The sequence below is a fragment of the Neoarius graeffei genome, chromosome 26 (assembly GCF_027579695.1).
Source record: "Neoarius graeffei isolate fNeoGra1 chromosome 26, fNeoGra1.pri, whole genome shotgun sequence".
Lineage (NCBI taxonomy): Eukaryota > Metazoa > Chordata > Actinopteri > Siluriformes > Ariidae > Neoarius > Neoarius graeffei.
In genome coordinates, this window is record NC_083594.1 from 13407222 (window position 1) to 13425392 (window position 18171).

At 38.8% G+C, this 18171-nt stretch overlaps 1 protein-coding gene across 5 annotated transcripts in view; it reads left to right on the forward strand.

Moving 5' to 3' along the window:
* LOC132874309 (E3 ubiquitin-protein ligase RNF123) overlaps positions 1-18171 on the forward strand; it is a 448585-nt gene that overhangs the window by 190880 nt on the left and 239534 nt on the right. For all 5 annotated transcript variants that reach the window (XM_060910383.1, XM_060910388.1, XM_060910384.1 and 2 more), the window contains one exon: positions 8999-9083. In XM_060910383.1, coding sequence (XP_060766366.1) covers positions 8999-9083 — 85 coding nt within the window. The remainder of the gene's footprint in view (positions 1-8998; positions 9084-18171) is intronic.

An 18171-nucleotide genomic window follows, 5' to 3' on the forward strand; every position in this document is an offset into this window, starting at 1 on the left:
ACGCTTATTTTATGTTTCCGCGTAAGGTTTGAATCACAATGTTGGACTCCATTTATTGATTTATTGACCCAGAGATCATGTTAAGAACCTTTGCAAGGGATTGAGAAGCGTTAATGTGATTCATAATACATTTGTATTGTTTAAAAGTAGTTGAACAATGATTCAATGAACAGCTAAAACTCAAACTTTGCTTGATAATATATTTAGAATATGGACTAAAAATGTGTATCTAAGATATTTGGTATACTCTATAAGGTGCCATAATGTTTCATGAAAAGTGATCGAAATTTTGTCATAAAAGTCATAAAATAGCAGCTTTTTCCATAACTTTGAGCTCCTGGTGCCACCATTAAACTTTTGAATTTTGTCAAAATATTTCACCCAGTGTGTTTTCTTACCAAAAGGAACATAAAAACAAAAATGCATCATGATCGGAGGAACTTTTCATTTTTAGGGGGCAACTGATGCACCCTATATATATATATATATATATATATATATATATATATATATATATATATATATATATATAGTATGTGTGTGTATGTATGCATGTATGTCTAAATTATTAAAGGTAACAGTATCGGACTTGACAGGATCCATCAGTTTCTGTTCACACCAGGTTTATCCATAATCATTAAGAAACGCCACATGTTCCATTTAGCAAATCCATGCTCGAAATAATTGCACTAAAGTCATTTTCTACACTTCAGAAATCCAATTATTAGTCAAATGTCATCCAGCTTCACTTCATCGTCTTGAACGTCTTGAGCTTGATTTGCAGTGAGGACACGACAGAAGCGTTATCAGCAATGCCACACAAGTTGCTGACGCATTTACAAGATTGCTGTTCAGTGTTCAAGAATCCGCCGCTTCCTAAATTGCCTTTGTGGCGCCGCTGCATGAATCCGGAGTGATTTTCTCAGTAAATGCTCAGATGAATTGCGCTGCCTGTTGTGTTTATCCAGACTAAATAAGCATGAGCATAAGCATCTGTTTGACTTTTTTTGCTTTTCTTCAGCCTTTCTGATTTTTCTTTAACTTTCTCAAAGAACTAATGTGTCATGTTTTACTTTCATTAAGTATTAATCAGTCTGCTCAGACGTTCGCGGTCTGATATTAGATTTCTTTAGTTCTGCACTGGAGCTATGAGTCTAAAGTAGGTAACAGATAATGGACCCTAACAGCTTCCCGTGTAGCACTGTGCAAACCGCATGCAGAAATCATCACCTACTCCAGTTGTTCAGTCACCTAAAATATACCGTATGTACTGCTGCGCTTGAAAATAGTCGTCGAGACGGATCCTTTTTCTTTCTTCTTTCTAAGGACGTCTTTTGGTAGCGCTCGCATGTCAGGATCGGGTTGAAGGTGTGGAAGTTTAACAAAAAAGTAGATTCAGGAGGTACTCAGGCGGTTTTACACTTATTTTAGAATATTTAACAGTTATTCCATGAAATCAAGTCGTATGTGAGCCGATGAGGTGCGTAGCACCGAGTTGTCTATAAGCCATGTACGACGGGATTGAGTGGAATAACTGTTTTATTCTATCCACATTCACTGGATTTTGACAAACTGAGCATTTCTTTTTCATTTTTTGCAAATTCAATAAATAAAAACTTTATCCAAATGTCCGACAAAACCATTTCCGCTCAGAATGTAAACAAACCGGTGAAATGACAGGAGTGATTTGTGAAAAATGCTACAATAATAATTCTTGAAAACTGAAAATAGATATGTTCTTACCATCAAATACTTTTATTCCATATAATTTTTTTGTATTTTGTATTTTTTGGGGTTTTGTTTTTGAGTAGAGTTTTTATTTTGTCCTCGGATGCTCCACCATTTTGCTTTTCTCTACTCATGGTATACAGTGGTTCTTGAAAGTTTGTGAATCCTTTAGAATTTTCTATATTTCTGCATAAATATGACCTAAAACATCATCAGATTTTCACACAAGTCCTAAAAGTCGATAAAGAGAACCCAGTTAAACAAATGAGACAAAAATATTATACTTGGTCATTTATTTATTGAGGAAAATGATCCAATATTACATATCTGTGAGTGGCAAAAGTATGTGAACCTCTAGGATTAGCAGTTAATTTGAAGGTGAATTTAGAGTCCGGTGTTTTCAATCAATGGGATGACAATCAGGTGTGAGTGGGCACCCTGTTTTATTTAAAGAACAGGGATCTATCAAAGTCTGATCTTCACAACACGTGTTTGTGGAAGTGTATCATGGCAGGAACCAAGGAGATTTCTGAGGACCTCAGAAAAAGCGTTGTTGATGCTCATCAGGTTGGAAAAGGTTACAAAACCATCTCTAAAGAGTTTGGACTCCACCAATCCACAGTCAGACAGATTGTGTACAAATGGAGGAAATTCAAGACCATTGTTACCCTCCCCGGGAGTGGTCAATCAACAAAGATCACTCCAAGAGCAAGGCATGTAATAGTCGGCGAGGTCACAAAGGACCCCAGGGTAACGTCTAAGCAACTGAAGGCCTCTCTCACATTGGCTAATGTTAATGTTCATGAGTCCACCATCAGGAGAACACTGAACAGCAATGGTGTGCATGGCAGGGTTGCAAGAAGAAAGCCACTGCTCTCCAAAATGAACAAGGCTGCTTGTCTACAGTTTGCTAAAGATCACATGGACAAGCCAGAAGGCTATTGGAAAAATGTTTTGTGGACGGATGAGACCAAAATAGAACTTTTTGGTTTAAATGAGAAGCATTATGTTTGGAGAAAGGAAAACACTGCATTCCAGCATAAGAACCTTATCCCATCTGTGAAACATGATGGTGGTAGTATCATGGTTTGGGCCTGTTTTGCTGCAGCTTGGCCAGGACGGCTTGCCATCATTATGCTTGCTGAATTATACCAGTGAATTCTAAAGGAAAATGTCAGGACATCTGTGCATTAACTGAATCTCAAGAGAAGGTAGGTCATGCAGCAAGACATCGACCCTAAGCACACAAGTCGTTCTACCAAAGAATGGTTAAAGAAGAATAAAGTTAATGTTTTGGAATGGCCAAGTCAAAGTCCTGACCTTAATCCAATGGAAATGTTGTGGAAGGACCTGAAGCGAGCAGTTCATGTGAGGAAACCCACCAACATCCCAAAGTTGAAGCTGTTCTGTATGGAGGAACGGGCTAAAATTCCTCCAAGCCGGTGTGCAGGACTGATCAACAGTTACCAGAAACATTAGTTGCAGTTATTGCTGCACAAGGGGGTCACACCAGATACTGAAAGCAAAGGTTCACATACTTTTGCCACGCAAAAATATGTAATATTGGATCATTTTCCTCAATAAATAAATGACCAAGTATAATATTTTTGTCTCATTTGTTTACCTGGGTTCTCTTTATCTACTTTTAGGACTTGTGTGAAAATCTGATGATGTTTAGGTCATATTTATGCAGAAATATAGAAAATTATGAAGGGTTCACAAACTTTCAAGCACCACTGTATGAGCTGATACTCTCGTAGTAGAGTAGCCAGTCAGAGCGCCCGATTGTTCATCTCCAGTTAACGTGGATAGAATAATACGCCATATGGTATTTTTCTACTTTTAATATATTTTATTATTCCTTTTCTATTTTGTTGTCAAATATTTTTTTCGTTATTGCCACATACAGATGTTATTTTTCTGCAAAATATTTTTCTCACTTTTTCTATTTCTGAAGTTATTTTATTTCAAATGTTCTTGTGCTTTAATTTGTTATTATTATTATTATTATTATTATTATTATTATTATTACTACTTACTTACTTTTCTGTCTCGCTCTTAGGAACGTCTCCAACAGTCCATGAAAATATTAACTATGTGGTTTATAAAATACTGCAAAACAGGGAGGTGGGGACGAATGAAAAAAACAAACAAAACAGGAACTTGCTTGCTTGCTTTTTTGTACAGACTGTATTTCTGAGCCGAATAACGTCATGAGGTGAGAGAATTATGGTTTCGTATAAGCACAGGTAATTTATAGAAAATTGCGCATGCTGATTGGTCGAGAAATTTGGGCTATTTCTCGACAATCACTTCGAGCGACTCGGCAAAATGGCGGCTAAGCGCTTCGTCACCGTAAGTGAGGAAGAGTTAGAAATGATGAAAGAAAATGCTGTTCCTAAAAGCACTAAAGATGCGACGAAGTTTGGTCTAAAACTATTCAAAGGGAAGGTGGGATTGCGATTTATTTTATCGATTTCAAAACAAAGTATTTTATGCGAGTCGGCGTAGATAAGTGACGAGTCTGCGCCGCGTCGTTATTACATTTACATGCCGCTTTTGAAGTTTGAAATAAATTATTTTAAAAAATATATAATCATCTGTTATCCGCCTCAGGCTCAGTGAATATCGGTGAATAATTGTTAAATAGTCGCAATTTGCACAGGGCGTAAGTTGAAGTGTTTACTTGTTGGCTACGTTAATCTCGTGGCTCCAGTGCAGAAATAAAGAAGCAAACGTAACACGCTGTCTGTCGTAATGACTGGAAAATGTTTGTTGGAACACTTCCTTTATATTTTGAGTGAATTTTTGTGTTTGGTGCAGCTCTATTATTATTATTATTATTGTTGTTGTTGTTGTTGTTGTTGTTATTATTATTATTATTATTATTATTATTATTATTATTAAGAGAGAGAAGTTTTCAGTCTCAGAAACAATACCTAGCCAGCACCTAACTACTAACTTGCTTTGCATTGCTTGTAGTCGTTTTGTTCAAAATATTTTTTTGCTAAGGGTTGTATCACATCACACACATCACATTATCTGTAGCCACTTTATCCTTCTACAGGGTCGCAGGCAAGCTGGAGCCTATCCCAGCTGACTACGGGCGAAAGGCGGGGTACACCCTGGACAAGTCGCCAGGTCATCACAGGGCTGACACATAGACACAGACAACCATTCACACTCACATTCACACCTACGCTCAATTTAGAGTCACCAGTTAACCTAACCTGCATGTCTTTGGACTGTGGGGGAAACCGGAGCACCCGGAGGAAACCCACGCGGACACGGGGAGAACATGCAAACTCCGCACAGAAAGGCCCTCGCCGGCCCCGGGGCTCGAACCCAGGACCTTCTTGCTGTGAGGCGACAGCGCTAACCACTACACCACCGTGCCGCCAGGGGGTTGTATATTTTCATAATATAAATTTACTTCAGTTATATTACACTAGCAGGTTGCCCAGGTTTTGCAAAATTCTGGGTCGCCCCCAGACTTCCATGTCAAATTTGGTGAAGATCTGTCGAGAAATGATGACGTTAACCCAAGACGAACAAAAATCCAAGCATCCACCACCCAGGGGCCCACCGGGGATCCCCTGGGGCCCAAATATGGGAGTTCTGACAAATTGTGGCCATCTCCTGTACCTACGTGCCAAGTTTAGTGAAGATCTGTCGAGAGTTTGTGTTGATAAATGTAACCTGAAAGGCATTGAGGGAGGGAGGAGGTGGATGGATGGATGTTGTGCCCCCTCAGAGACCTCCCTGGGGCCCGTACACACATCTTGTTTTTGTCTACAAAATTCCACGTCATCCCTTGCAAAATTTGGTGAAAATCCGTCGAGAAATGGCAACCTTAGCTCTAGACCAGGGGTGGCCAACCAGTCGGAGCCCAAGAGCCACAATTCTTACTGTGTTACGGCAAAGAGCCACATTGGCACATGAACATGGGCACACAAATATTACCCTTCCTTCTGCGCGTGCGGACACACACACACACACAGCCACATTGATGTCACACTCCAACTTAACCAATGCCCCACACCAACATGATAATGATACATTTACTGCAGTACCAAGACCACAGGCCAGTCATTTTCAACAGTGGCGACTGGTGAAGAAAATTGTAGGTGGGGCACAAAGGCAGACATTGTTTACATGTGGGAATTCCCCCCACTGGGGGGGTTCCGGGGGGCCTCCCCTGAAAAATTTTGGATTTCTTAGATGCAATTTCCTGTATTCTAGTGCATTTTGGAGTTACCTGTTTAACATCGAAAATGCAAAAGCCATTTTGATTCAGCTTGAATTCTCAATTACATGACCTGCACAAGACCTGCATTCAAATAAATAAGTATTCAAATAAATACAGTCAGTCGGAAAATGGAAATTACAAAGTGCTAATTTAATTTCCTCAAACAGTACAAGCTCCATAGGCACTGGGAACAGTGATCAGTGCAAGTGCAAATATAGATAAAATATAATACAATGCTCAAATTTTTGAAAGAAGAACACACACGCACACACACAAATTGATAACTGGAAAACAAATGAACAAATACATAATGTATATACACTACATGCCAAAAGTTTGGACACACCTTCTCATTCAATGTGTTCTGTGTTCTCATGACTATTTACACTTACAGTATACTCTACTCTCACTCAAGGCATCAAAACTGAATGAGCACTCACCCACTACTCAGGCTTGCGTGCCCAAACGCACCTGCGCATTTGTCATGATGTGAAAATACCGTAATGAAACCAAGCGAAGCACCTTTAATAAAATAACCGTAATTAACTGCAGTGAAGCGAAAACGCACATAAAACCACAAACGAACACCAACTTGGACGTGAAGGTGAGAGCCGCATGACAACAGGCAAAGAGCCGCATGCGGCTCGCGAGCCGCGGGTTGGCCACCTATGCTCTAGACAAACAAACAAACTAACTAACTAACTTTGCTGCTTATTATATAGATTCCTAATGTGAGCTGATTTTTATATATATATATATATATATATATATATATATATATATATATATATATATATACATACACACACACACACACACACACACACAAACAGTACCAGTCAAAAGTTTGGAAACGCCTTCAAATTCGATGTTTTTATTTTTTAATTTTTTTTTCCTACATTTTAGAACAATACTGAACTCATCAAAACTATGAAATAACATATGGAATTATATGGTAAACAAAAAAGTGTTAAAACAATGTTTCATCTTTTAGATTCTTTAAAGTCGTCACTATTTACCTTGATAACAGCTTTGCACACTATTGGCATTATCTGAACCAGCTTCATGGGGTCGTCACCTGGAATGCTTCTCAATTAACAGGTGTGTCTGGTCAAAAATGGAATTTCTTTCCTTCTTAATGCATTTGACACCATCAACCAGTAAAGAGTAAATAATAAACATACAGTAAACAGCCCTGTTCGACAACTGTAGTAATCCATATTATGTCAAGAACCACTCAACTAACACTACGTTCAGACCGCAACCTGAAACGACCCATATCCGATTTGTTGTGAAATCCGATTTTTTTGTTAGGCCGTTCACATTACCAATTATCTGAGACTTGTATGCGATCTCCAATATGAACGGAAAATGACCCAAAAGTATCCCGCATGCGCAAATTGACACGTAATAAGCACATCTACGTAATACGTAAACAAAAAAAAGCGCACTCAAGTTTGCAAGTAAAGCATGGAGATGAGGCGAGACCTGGCGATGTGGTTTTTGTGGCAGCGGTGGAACTCACACAATAATCTGATTAATGTGGGCAGCAGACTAATGAGACTGAAGGTGTCAGATTACTGGAAATTTCCAGAACAATCTTATAATCTTGTAATACAGGATGGTTTAAGTTATAAATCAGTTATAGAAACTGTTTTATTTAATCAGGTGAACAGATCAACATCCAGGTCCCTACCAAATCCACCATTAGCTTGATCAATTCTATAAAAGTCTATTTAAATTCTGAAAACTGTACAAATGTTGTTGTTTTCCACCAAAGAGGTGGGATTAGCCAACGCAGAATAGTGACGTTTGTCTCTTGTTGATGACGTGTAGGTCGCATGAATGCGACCTGTCCGGTCAGACTGCAGTCGCATGTGAAAATAACGGATATGCATCGGAATTAGGACCACATATCCAAGCGGCCTGGGTCGCATGTGAAAAAATCGGATCGGTGTCGTTCAGATTGTCAATAACAAATCGGATACAGGTCGCATACGGGCAAAAAAATCGGATATGGGTCGTTTCAGGGTGCAGTCTGAATGTAGTCAAAGTAAAGAGAAATAACAGTCAGTCATTACTTTAAGACATGAAGTGTCTTTTAGTTAATTAAAATAAAGAAAAAACATCGAATTTGAAGGTGTTTCCAAACTTTTGACTGGTACTGCATATATGTTATTTACCAGCTGGGAGGTCCGTATGGTAAAGTACTGTGACCGAGGTCTTGAAAGTACTGAGCGAGGCCCTCTGGGCCGAGGTCAGTATTCAAGGCCGAGGTCACGGTATTTCACCATACAGACCGAGCTTAAGCTGGTAAATAATATATTTATTTTTTCTTTACCAAATTCTAACAGAAAACGAGAGCACCTGAAAGGGAAAACCGAGCCGAGCCGCCATTTTGAATCCTCATTCGCGGCTGTAATGCAAATTGCTTCCTCCTCGGTATACAAGTGCACTTCCATGGCAGGAAAAAAATACATTTTGCCGCCTATGTAGTCCCCTATTTATACAAAATTGAGTCATTCAGGATTCAGCCATGTTTTTGCTTGGCGTTAGCAACAGTTAGAGGTTTTTAGCTTCCTCCTGAAATGTTTTCTTTTATTTCTTCTTCCTCAGGGTAGTAAAACTCACTTTCGCTGTGAAGACTGTCGCTATCCATGCTGTAAAATTAATGATATTCTCCTGAGAAATGCTGGCAAAAATTTATAAGATTTTTGATAAAAATCTTATAAATAAATCTTATAAAAAAGATAAATGTTGACAAAAAATGCTACTATGTTTGTTGTTGTGAACGAGCGAGTCGCCAGGGGTCCGTAATTGGGGTCCGTACCGTAGGATACGGACCCGCTCGCCAGCCAATCAGAGCGCAGGATTTGATGAAAACCGCACTGTGAAAAAAATAAAATCAGATTATTAACCACATTTAAATCAGGATGGTGTCTCGAACCTATCCTTACCAAGGGTGCAAATAATTTTTTTTTCCCGCAGCTACCTACATCTGTGTGTGTTTTTTGTATACAGGCCTGGAGAGCGTGGATCATTACCCCATACTGGTTGCCGTTACGGGAATTCTGGTGCGCGTCCTGGTGGACTCCGAGAGACCGGGGTGAGTCCTTGACCTACTTGCTTCATTCCAGCTTTTGAGCGTCTTGACTAAAGCAGTCATTTCTGGGGCTTCTGAGGCTGCCTTTAATGTTGAAGTGTGAACATGACCTTACAAAAGGCCTCTTAATGCTCGATGAACACAAATCGAAATGTCCTGTTTACCAGATGACCGATTTTTAGCGGCGTGACTTTCCCGTAAGCCTTCAGAGGTCAAGTTTCTTTTTAAAGACTCTGGTAGCTCAGAGGAACTGATGCAGGTGACACAGTTGTACTTGTGCGAATGTGTGTTAGATAGCGAGTGTGTGTGTCTGTGTCTCTCCAGGAGCGTCTAACACTAATTGCCCGTTTCCTGCAGCGCTGTCTGACACCTTCTGTGTCCCGGTGTTGGACGTGTACACGTGGGTCGAGATGTTGTTCGTTATGTCAGGAGGATTAGGGGCAGCATGTAGACAGAATCATGAATTTTTTCACTTGCCGGACAGCTCTATCTGTTTCACTCCCTCGCTATTCTCATGCATCGACCTACGTATAAATGAGGTTCGAGCGGTGATAAATCCTTTGCGCTATGTAAATATTCCATGTTTTTCCATGGAATATTTACACAGCACAAAGGATTTATCAGCGATGGGGTGAAGCTGTCCGCTGCACTATCTGGAACTTGTCAAAACCCAGCGTTTGTTTCTGCACTTGTTTATCAGAACATACTTGATAGAATTTTGCTGTAAAGGAAAAAAAAATCGCAGGTTGTTAGAGGATCTTTCCAGCTGTTAAACAGGATATTTGTGAATGTTTGCACGTGGCTGGGGCGTTCAAAATACAGAAAAGCCCATGAATAGGTTTGAAGTAAAGTAGGGGTGTACAAACTTTTCATTGGTACGGTTTCCTTTGTCCTGGTGTCCATTAGAAGAGACGCTCTGTGTCCATTACCCAGCTGAAACGCTGCAGGTTTGGTGTGTGTTTGGGAAAATTGGCGGTCAGTAATGCTGACGGAGGTCTCGGGTGCTCTGTTCAGTCATCGTGTTCTGTATCACTGCACTCGTTCATCGGCTTGGGCGTTAAGATTTCCAGCCATTTTGCTCTCGGGAACGTTTTTTTTTCTTTCTGCAGACCGACAGCGAGCACGGGGAATTAATCATTGTCGTGTCACTGTGTTAAAAAGAAACAGGAAATCTCCATCTTCTTTCTATTTTTTGTCCCGGTTGAGTATTATTAGTACTTCTTTGATGCTGGTTGTTATTATACTGAATTCGCTGAGTTTTTAGGAATAATTTTAAGAATGCCATTCATTTTTAGTACTGGCTGAAAATTATAATTTTTTTTTTTAAAGAACTTGGTGAATATTAGTTATTTTAGTCCAGGCTAAGTACAACCCCGATTCCAAAAAAGTTGGGACAAAGTACAAATTGTAAATAAAAACGGAATGCAATGATGTGGAAGTTTCAAAATTCCATATTTTATTCAGAATAGAACATAGATGACATATCAAATGTTTACACTGAGAAAATGTATCATTTAAAGAGAAAAATTAGGTGATTTTAAATTTCATGACAACAACACATCTCAAAAAAGTTGGGACAAGGCCATGTTTACCACTGTGAGACATCCCCTTTTCTCTTTACAACAGTCTGTAAACGTCTGGGGACTGAGGAGACAAGTTGCTCAAGTTTAGGGATAGGAATGTTAACCCATTCTTGTCTAATGTAGAATTCTAGTTGCTCAACTGTCTTAGGTCTTTTTTTTGTCGTATCTTCCGTTTTATGATGCGCCAAATGTTTTCTATGGGTGAAAGATCTGGACTGCAGGCTGGCCAGTTCAGTACCCGGACCCTTCTTCTACGCAGCCATGATGCTGTAATTGATGCAGTATGTGGTTTGGCATTGTCATGTTGGAAAATGCAAGGTCTTCCCTGAAAGAGACGTCGTCTGGATGGGAGCATATGTTGCTCTAGAACCTGGATATACCTTTCAGCATTGATGGTGTCTTTCCAGATGTGTAAGCTGCCCATGCCACACGCACTAATGCAACCCCATACCATCAGAGATGCAGGCTTCTGAACTGAGCGCTGATAACAACTTGGGTCGTCCTTCTCCTCTTTAGTCCGAATGACACGGCGTCCCTGATTTCCATAAAGAACTTCAAATTTTGATTCGTCTGACCACAGAACAGTTTTCCACTTTGCCACAGTCCATTTTAAATGAGCCTTGGCCCAGAGAAGACGTCTGCGCTTCTGGATCATGTTTAGATACGGCTTCTTCTTTGAACTATAGAGTTTTAGCTGGCAACGGCGGATGGCACGGTGAATTGTGTTCACAGATAATGTTCTCTGGAAGTATTCCTGAGCCCATTTTGTGATTTCCAATACAGAAGCATGCCTGTATGTGATGCAGTGCCGTCTAAGGGCCCGAAGATCACGGGCACCCAGTATGGTTTTCCGGCCTTGACCCTTACGCACAGAGATTCTTCCAGATTCTCTGAATCTTTTGATGATATTATGCACTGTAGATGATGATATGTTCAAACTCTTTGCAATTTTACACTGTCGAACTCCTTTCTGATATTGCTCCACTATTTGTCGGCGCAGAATTAGGGGGATCGGTGATCCTCTTCCCATCTTTACTTCTGAGAGCCGCTGCCATTCCAAGATGCTCTGTTTATACCCAGTCATGTTAATGACCTATTGCCAATTGACCTAATGAGTTGCAATTTGGTCCTCCAGCTGTTCCTTTTTTGTACCTTTAACTTTTCCAGCCTCTTATTGCCCCTGTCCCAACTTTTTTGAGATGTGTTGCTCTCATGAAATTTCAAACGAGCCAATATTTGGCATGAAATTTCAAAATGTCTCACTTTCGACATTTGATATGTTGTCTATGTTCTATTGTGAATACAATATCAGTTTTTGAGATTTGTAAATTATTGCATTCCGTTTTTATTTACAATTTGTACTTTGTCCCAACTTTTTTGGAATCGGGGTTGTATTATTGTCTTCCTTTACTAGTACTGGTTGAGTATTATTGCTTTTTTTAACTAGTATTGTCTGAGTATTTTTGATATTTTACTCCTGATGGAGCATTATTAGTTGAATATTATTAGCTTTTTAGTATTAACTGAGTACTTGAAGACTATAATGATTTAATAGTACTGCTTGAGTATTATTGTTGTTTTATTATATGGCACGAGCTACTTCCGGTAAAATCGTGCGCTCTGATTGGTTCCTTGGTGGCCAGTATTTTCCCGTAATGCCCGTGGGCGATTACGGACTTTCTTTCCAAGGCGTCGACTTTCAGTGTTGCAAAAAACACAACAACAATAACAAAAAGATGAATTGGAATTCAAAAACAGCCGAAAGACAAACGAGTCACTGAGTTATTCAAGAAATGAGCAATGAAGAGTGTTGAGAAGCCACTAACAGAAATTCAGTTTTGAGCCGTTTATTCTGCATGCGTGACTCAACTACATTACAAATATGACGTGACTGAAAGCAGCGTCACGCCTCTTTATAATGACCGTCTGTTTTAATCTTGGAAATAAAAAAGCTATATAATAAACTCCTTATTAACCTCGCTTGCTTGGTCTTGACGGGCAAATATCAGACCTCGGTCTTTTTATCCGGACTGAGCCATGTGAAGAGATTTTCCCGTTGAGTGAGGTCGATAAGGAGTTAGTTTTAAAACTTGTACTGGCACATGAGTATTGTGCTTTGTTTTAGTTCTGGTTGAGTTAGTGTTGGTTGAGTGTTGGCTTTTTCTTAGCACTCTGTGTATTCGCTTTTAGTACAGTACTGCCTGAGTGTTATTGTTTTTTCCTTTTTTTTTTTTTACAAGTATTGACTAGGTTTTTGTTTGAACTTACTGAGGATCATTATTTCACTTGTACTCGTTATTGTTTTTTACGAGTATTGACTGAATATTTTTCCATTTTTTGAGTATTTTTTTTAGTCTTGTCGAAGTATTGTTAGATTTGAAGTACTGGCTAGTTATTATTGTTTCTAGTACTGCCAGAACATTTTTTTTTCTTATTTTGGTCTGACTGAGGATTGAGTTTCTTTGTAGTACTGGATAAATATTATTGTTTAATTTTTTTTTAATACTGGCTGTAAATAGTATTTTTTTTTTTGTTAGATTTAGTTTTAGTATTAGTTAGTCTTATTAGATTTGAAGTACTGGTTAATTATTATTATTTTTAGTCCTGCCAGAGCTTTTTTTTTTTTTTTTTGTCCTGACTGAGAATTGAGTTTCTTTGTAGTAGTGGATAATTATTATGGTTTTATGTGAAACTGAAAATGCAAATTTTCAAATTTCAAAAATGAAAATTATATATTCATATTTACAGGGATAGGTATGTAGTAGATATTTATTTTTGTAATTATATATTTATATAGATATTTATGAAGTGTGTGTATATATATATATATATATATATATATATATATATATATATATATGGTATGTAGTATATATTTATTTGTGTAATTATATATTTATATAGATATTCATGAAGTGTAATATATGGTATATATTTTTATTGGAGTATTAATGTAGTTTGGATTTCGGGGTAGTTAAAAAGGGGTGGGAAATTAAAAAAAGTATTGTACTTATTCCCACTCCTTTTTTGAACAATGTGTGGTGTTTTATAATGTCTTAGCTCTTTATTTTATTTATTTATTTTTTTATTTCTCATTTTCTTTCTTTTGTATGTACGAATAGTTACATACATGTTTGAAATAAAAATAAATTCATTCATTCATATGTTTTTAATACTGGCTGAATATTATTATTATTATTATTATTATTATTATTATTATTGTTTTGTTCGATTGAGTATTAGTATTACTTAGTATTGTTAGATTTGAAGTACTGGCTAGTTATTATAATTTTTAGTACTGTATTGTATTTATTTATTTTTTTGTGTCCTGGTTGAGGAATTGAGTTTCTTTGCAGTACTGGATGGATATCAGGGTGCATCAGTTGCCCTCACTTTCATAAAATCTGATGCATTTTTGTTTGGGTGTTCCTTTTCACCAATAAAGACATCCTGTAAAATTTTTTTGACCATATTCAAAAGTCTAATGGTAATGGTGGCACCATGAGGTTCATTTTTTTGCCAAAAAACGCTTATTTTATGTTTTCGCATAAGGTTTGAATCACAATGTTGGACTCCGTTTATTGATTTCTTGTGCCCCAGAGATCATGTTAAGAACCTCTGCAAGGGATTGAGAAGCGTTAATGTGATTCATAATACATTTGTATTGTTTAAAAGTAGTTGAACAAATGATTCAATGAACAGCTAAAACTCAAACTGTGCTTGATAATATATTTAGAATATGGGCTAAAAATGTGTATCTAAGATATTTGGTATACTCTATAAGGTGCCATAATGTTTCATGAAAAGTGATCGAAATTTTGTCATAAAAGTCATAAAATAGCAGCTTTTTCCATAACTTTGAGCTCCTGGTGCCACCATTAAACTTTGGAATTTTGTCAAAATATTTCACCCAGTGTGTTTTCTTACCAAAAGGAACATAAAAACAAAAATGCATCATGATCGGAGGAACTTTTCATTTTTAGGGGGCAACTGATGCACCCTAATGGATATATAATATTTTTTAATGAATACTGTATTTTTGTTTTCGTATTGGCGTAATATGACCGTGATTAGTAATAATATGATTCGGCTCTACAAAGGTTCCAAATGTAATGAGGAATCTGACGCCTGTAAAGGTCCAGAAGGAAGTAACCGACAGATCAGCTCTGCCTGTGTGGATGGAAGTCTTCAAGAAAGTACCTGTGTAATTTCAAACATACCATACATGACCCAGATATACGTAATTTGCCAAGTCAACAGAGCCCAACCTTTTTGTCAGGGTTGATCTGGAACCTGGAAGCCAACACGAGGAAAACAAACAAGTTTAACTCGGAGTTTTGTTGTTTTCAGACCTCTTACCTCTTGCTGAGAAAGAGATCAGTGGTATTTGCTCTGTCTGTTTGCGAGAAGTTATCGCATAAAACTCGCTCGCAGTTGGGGTTTAGAAACCGTTTAAAAGCTGTTCATCCCTTGATTGTTTGTCAGATGTGAAGTCTGTCAGGTTTTTTATCCCCCCCCCCCCTCAAAGAAGACCCTTTTGCTCATTCTGTTGTTTTACCCAAGGCACTTTGAGAATAAAGAGTCGGAGCCAGCGAGACCTTGTCAAAGTGTGACAAATGTAATGTGAATCCAGCTAAAGATAGACTTGTCCAAAGGCACAGAATCAGAAAAAAAAACAACAGTAGCCTAAGGCTGATCATTCCAGTCCTCGCAGTATATTCTGTGTGGAATGTCGTGACATCCTACCCAAGTTGTATTATTCACAGCGAATCTGGGCCAGATGAGCCGACTCGGGGCCAGGCGTAATCAGACTTGCTTGGTATTCTGGACCTGAATTCTGTCAGAATTCCGCCTGCAGTCTTCCATTTGGAGAACTTGCTCAAAAAACCAAAACCCATTTGTATACATCATACAGGCTGTGTATCCAGGCTTAACCAGACAGAATGCTAAACATTTGCTCTTGCTTTTGCCTTCGCCTCCTTTTTCACCCCACACTTGCTTATCCCTCTGGCGTTCTCTGATAAGACATGATCTTTTCCTCTTAATGTCAGCCAGCTCACGCTACACATGTCTCTATTTTATTTGCTTTCATCTCGTCTACCGTCTTCGCATAGCGCTGATGGACTGTAACTCAGTCACGGTGGTTTTTTTATCTGAAGGAAATTTCCAGCTTCAAAGGACGACCTTTATTGAGAACAATAAGGTGACTGTATTTATTTCTTGGTTAGAAGGCACGAAAAGCAACAAAAAAGCAAAGCGTCATCTTTGTGTCGAGCTCCTGCGGGTTGTTGCTCAAATTATCCTTAGCATGTTTCGTTTAACTTTAAAGGTGCCTTAAGCAGGATTTGTCCACATTTGTCAAGGCCACTAAGGTGGAGTTAAGAATGAAAATGAGACTTGAACGATTGTTTGTTTGCTCATTCAGCCCCGTTCCCACCCATGAACACGAAGCTCGTCCCCGAAGTTACAGTGGTTCGGCCAATCAGCAGCCTCCGTTCATGAAAAGTGAAGCCAAAGCTGAAGTGCTAAAACCTGCAGTTCCTCAAATGGCCACTTGAGGCAGGCTCCAAAAGCGAGTCAATGCCCATCGACCCCTAGCCTAGTAAACTAGACCCACCCGCCTAGCGGCCAAAAATATTTTTGCCTAGCGAGTGGGTCTAGCCTCGGACCATATAAACAAAAACACCCCGGGCATCAAATCGTGCCCGCCAATCACAACGCAAGGTTTTTGTTTGGATTCTTTGGGCGGGCTTTTGCAGGAGTGACGACAAAGCTGACCGACGCTGGAGAAAGCACAGCAGGAAAGATGGCTACGGCTAGTGAACAGCGCGCGTTTGACTCCGCTTTAGAATCAGTTTTAGAAGAATTAGACTTGGAGTTTTCGTTGAACCATGAGCAGGAAGAGGCTCTCCGCTCATTCCTTTTCAAGAAGGATGTTTTTGCTGTTTTGCCGACCGGCTATGGCAAAAGTCTGATCTACCAGCTGGCTCCGCTCATAGCCAAAAGGATGGGGCTAGTTTGTGCAGTACGAAGAATTAATAAACAGCTTTGAAACATTACTTTTTGATTGTTTCTTATTTTCCCGTTATTTTAAATTTAAGGGAAATTATTTCACCAAACACCACTAAATAAAAACTCTCAAAAACAGTTTAAGCAAACCCTTGAAAAACACTTGGGGGAAAAAAAATGAGTGCATGTGGTACAGACTCCAAACTTGTGGTCATTATCTCCAAACTTCTTAATATCTAGAACCTGTTTATTAATTAATACGCATTTTGAAAAATTATTTATTTCAAGGCCTCCCCCACTGCTTTCTGTCGCTCTGACTACGTCACAGTCACTGTTGCGCTGATTGGTCAGAGCGTTGGCCTATACGCACAGAGACAGTTTGAAAGACAGCGGTTTGTTCCTCCCACACCCTTCGGAAATGTCTACGGATCGAGGCCAGACTAAATATTCACATTTAGTCTGGCTTGCCAGGCTAATCGACCCCTATGTTAAAATGTCCAACTTTATAGCGAAAACAAGCAGCCTGGGACAAAACAAAAAAAAACAACAGTTTCGGTCTCTATAGCTAGTTTCCCCTTTCATGACAACTGTACAGGTGGTGAATTTTTATATAATTCAACAGTTTAAATTATATCGAGCCATTCATTTATGTATAATTAGGAGCGGGGCTGATTTGAGCGACCACCGGGTCTGTCATATTGTTATGTTAGCCGCTAGCTGGAATTACCTCAGAACTCGAGCCAAATTCACTGCAAGTGATGGATTTATATCAATAATTTATGCAGCCTGTGATTTTTGTAAGTCAGCCGTTGAGGTTATGGTCTGTATCTTATGGGTCATTCCATGTCAATTCACACACCCTCCCCAGTGACACCTCTTCAATTTGCCTGATATTTATTTTATTAGTGCCTTATGATGTCAAAAGAAAGAATCCAAAATTTTAGCTTCCTAGCTGGAACGGTTTTTGAATTTTGGCCCTTCAAAGTTTGGGTGCCACGCCCACTTTTGGGGTCCGGGAATTGTACACTTAATTTGTAAGCATATTTGGAGGCCCATATTTTTTGTTCTAAGGGGAATATAGACCTGTAAATTGCTATATCTATGTATTCAGGCCCTGTCTATCTGATTCTGCACCTAAAAATAGCACAAGTTTACTAACTTTAGAGTTATTAACCCCTTAAAAGTGGATTTTTTTAATGAGACAAATTTTTTTTTGACATTTCAGGGGTCCATATCTTGGAAAGTTTTTGTGTTGATTGGGTTTAAACTGATTCATCATCATATTTGGGAACTCTACTGTGTACTTAGAGAGTTTCAGGACACTCAGAGGTTTGGTGGGGGTACAGGAGGGCCCCAAATATGGCTTCGGGACAAAATTACCGTTTGGTACGCCCTATTTCAGGCCATTAGTTGGCCATGTGGGCACATGATGACTGGAATGAACCTTTAACCCTATCAACAGACACCTTTTATCAAACTTTTAAGCCAATAAAAACTTT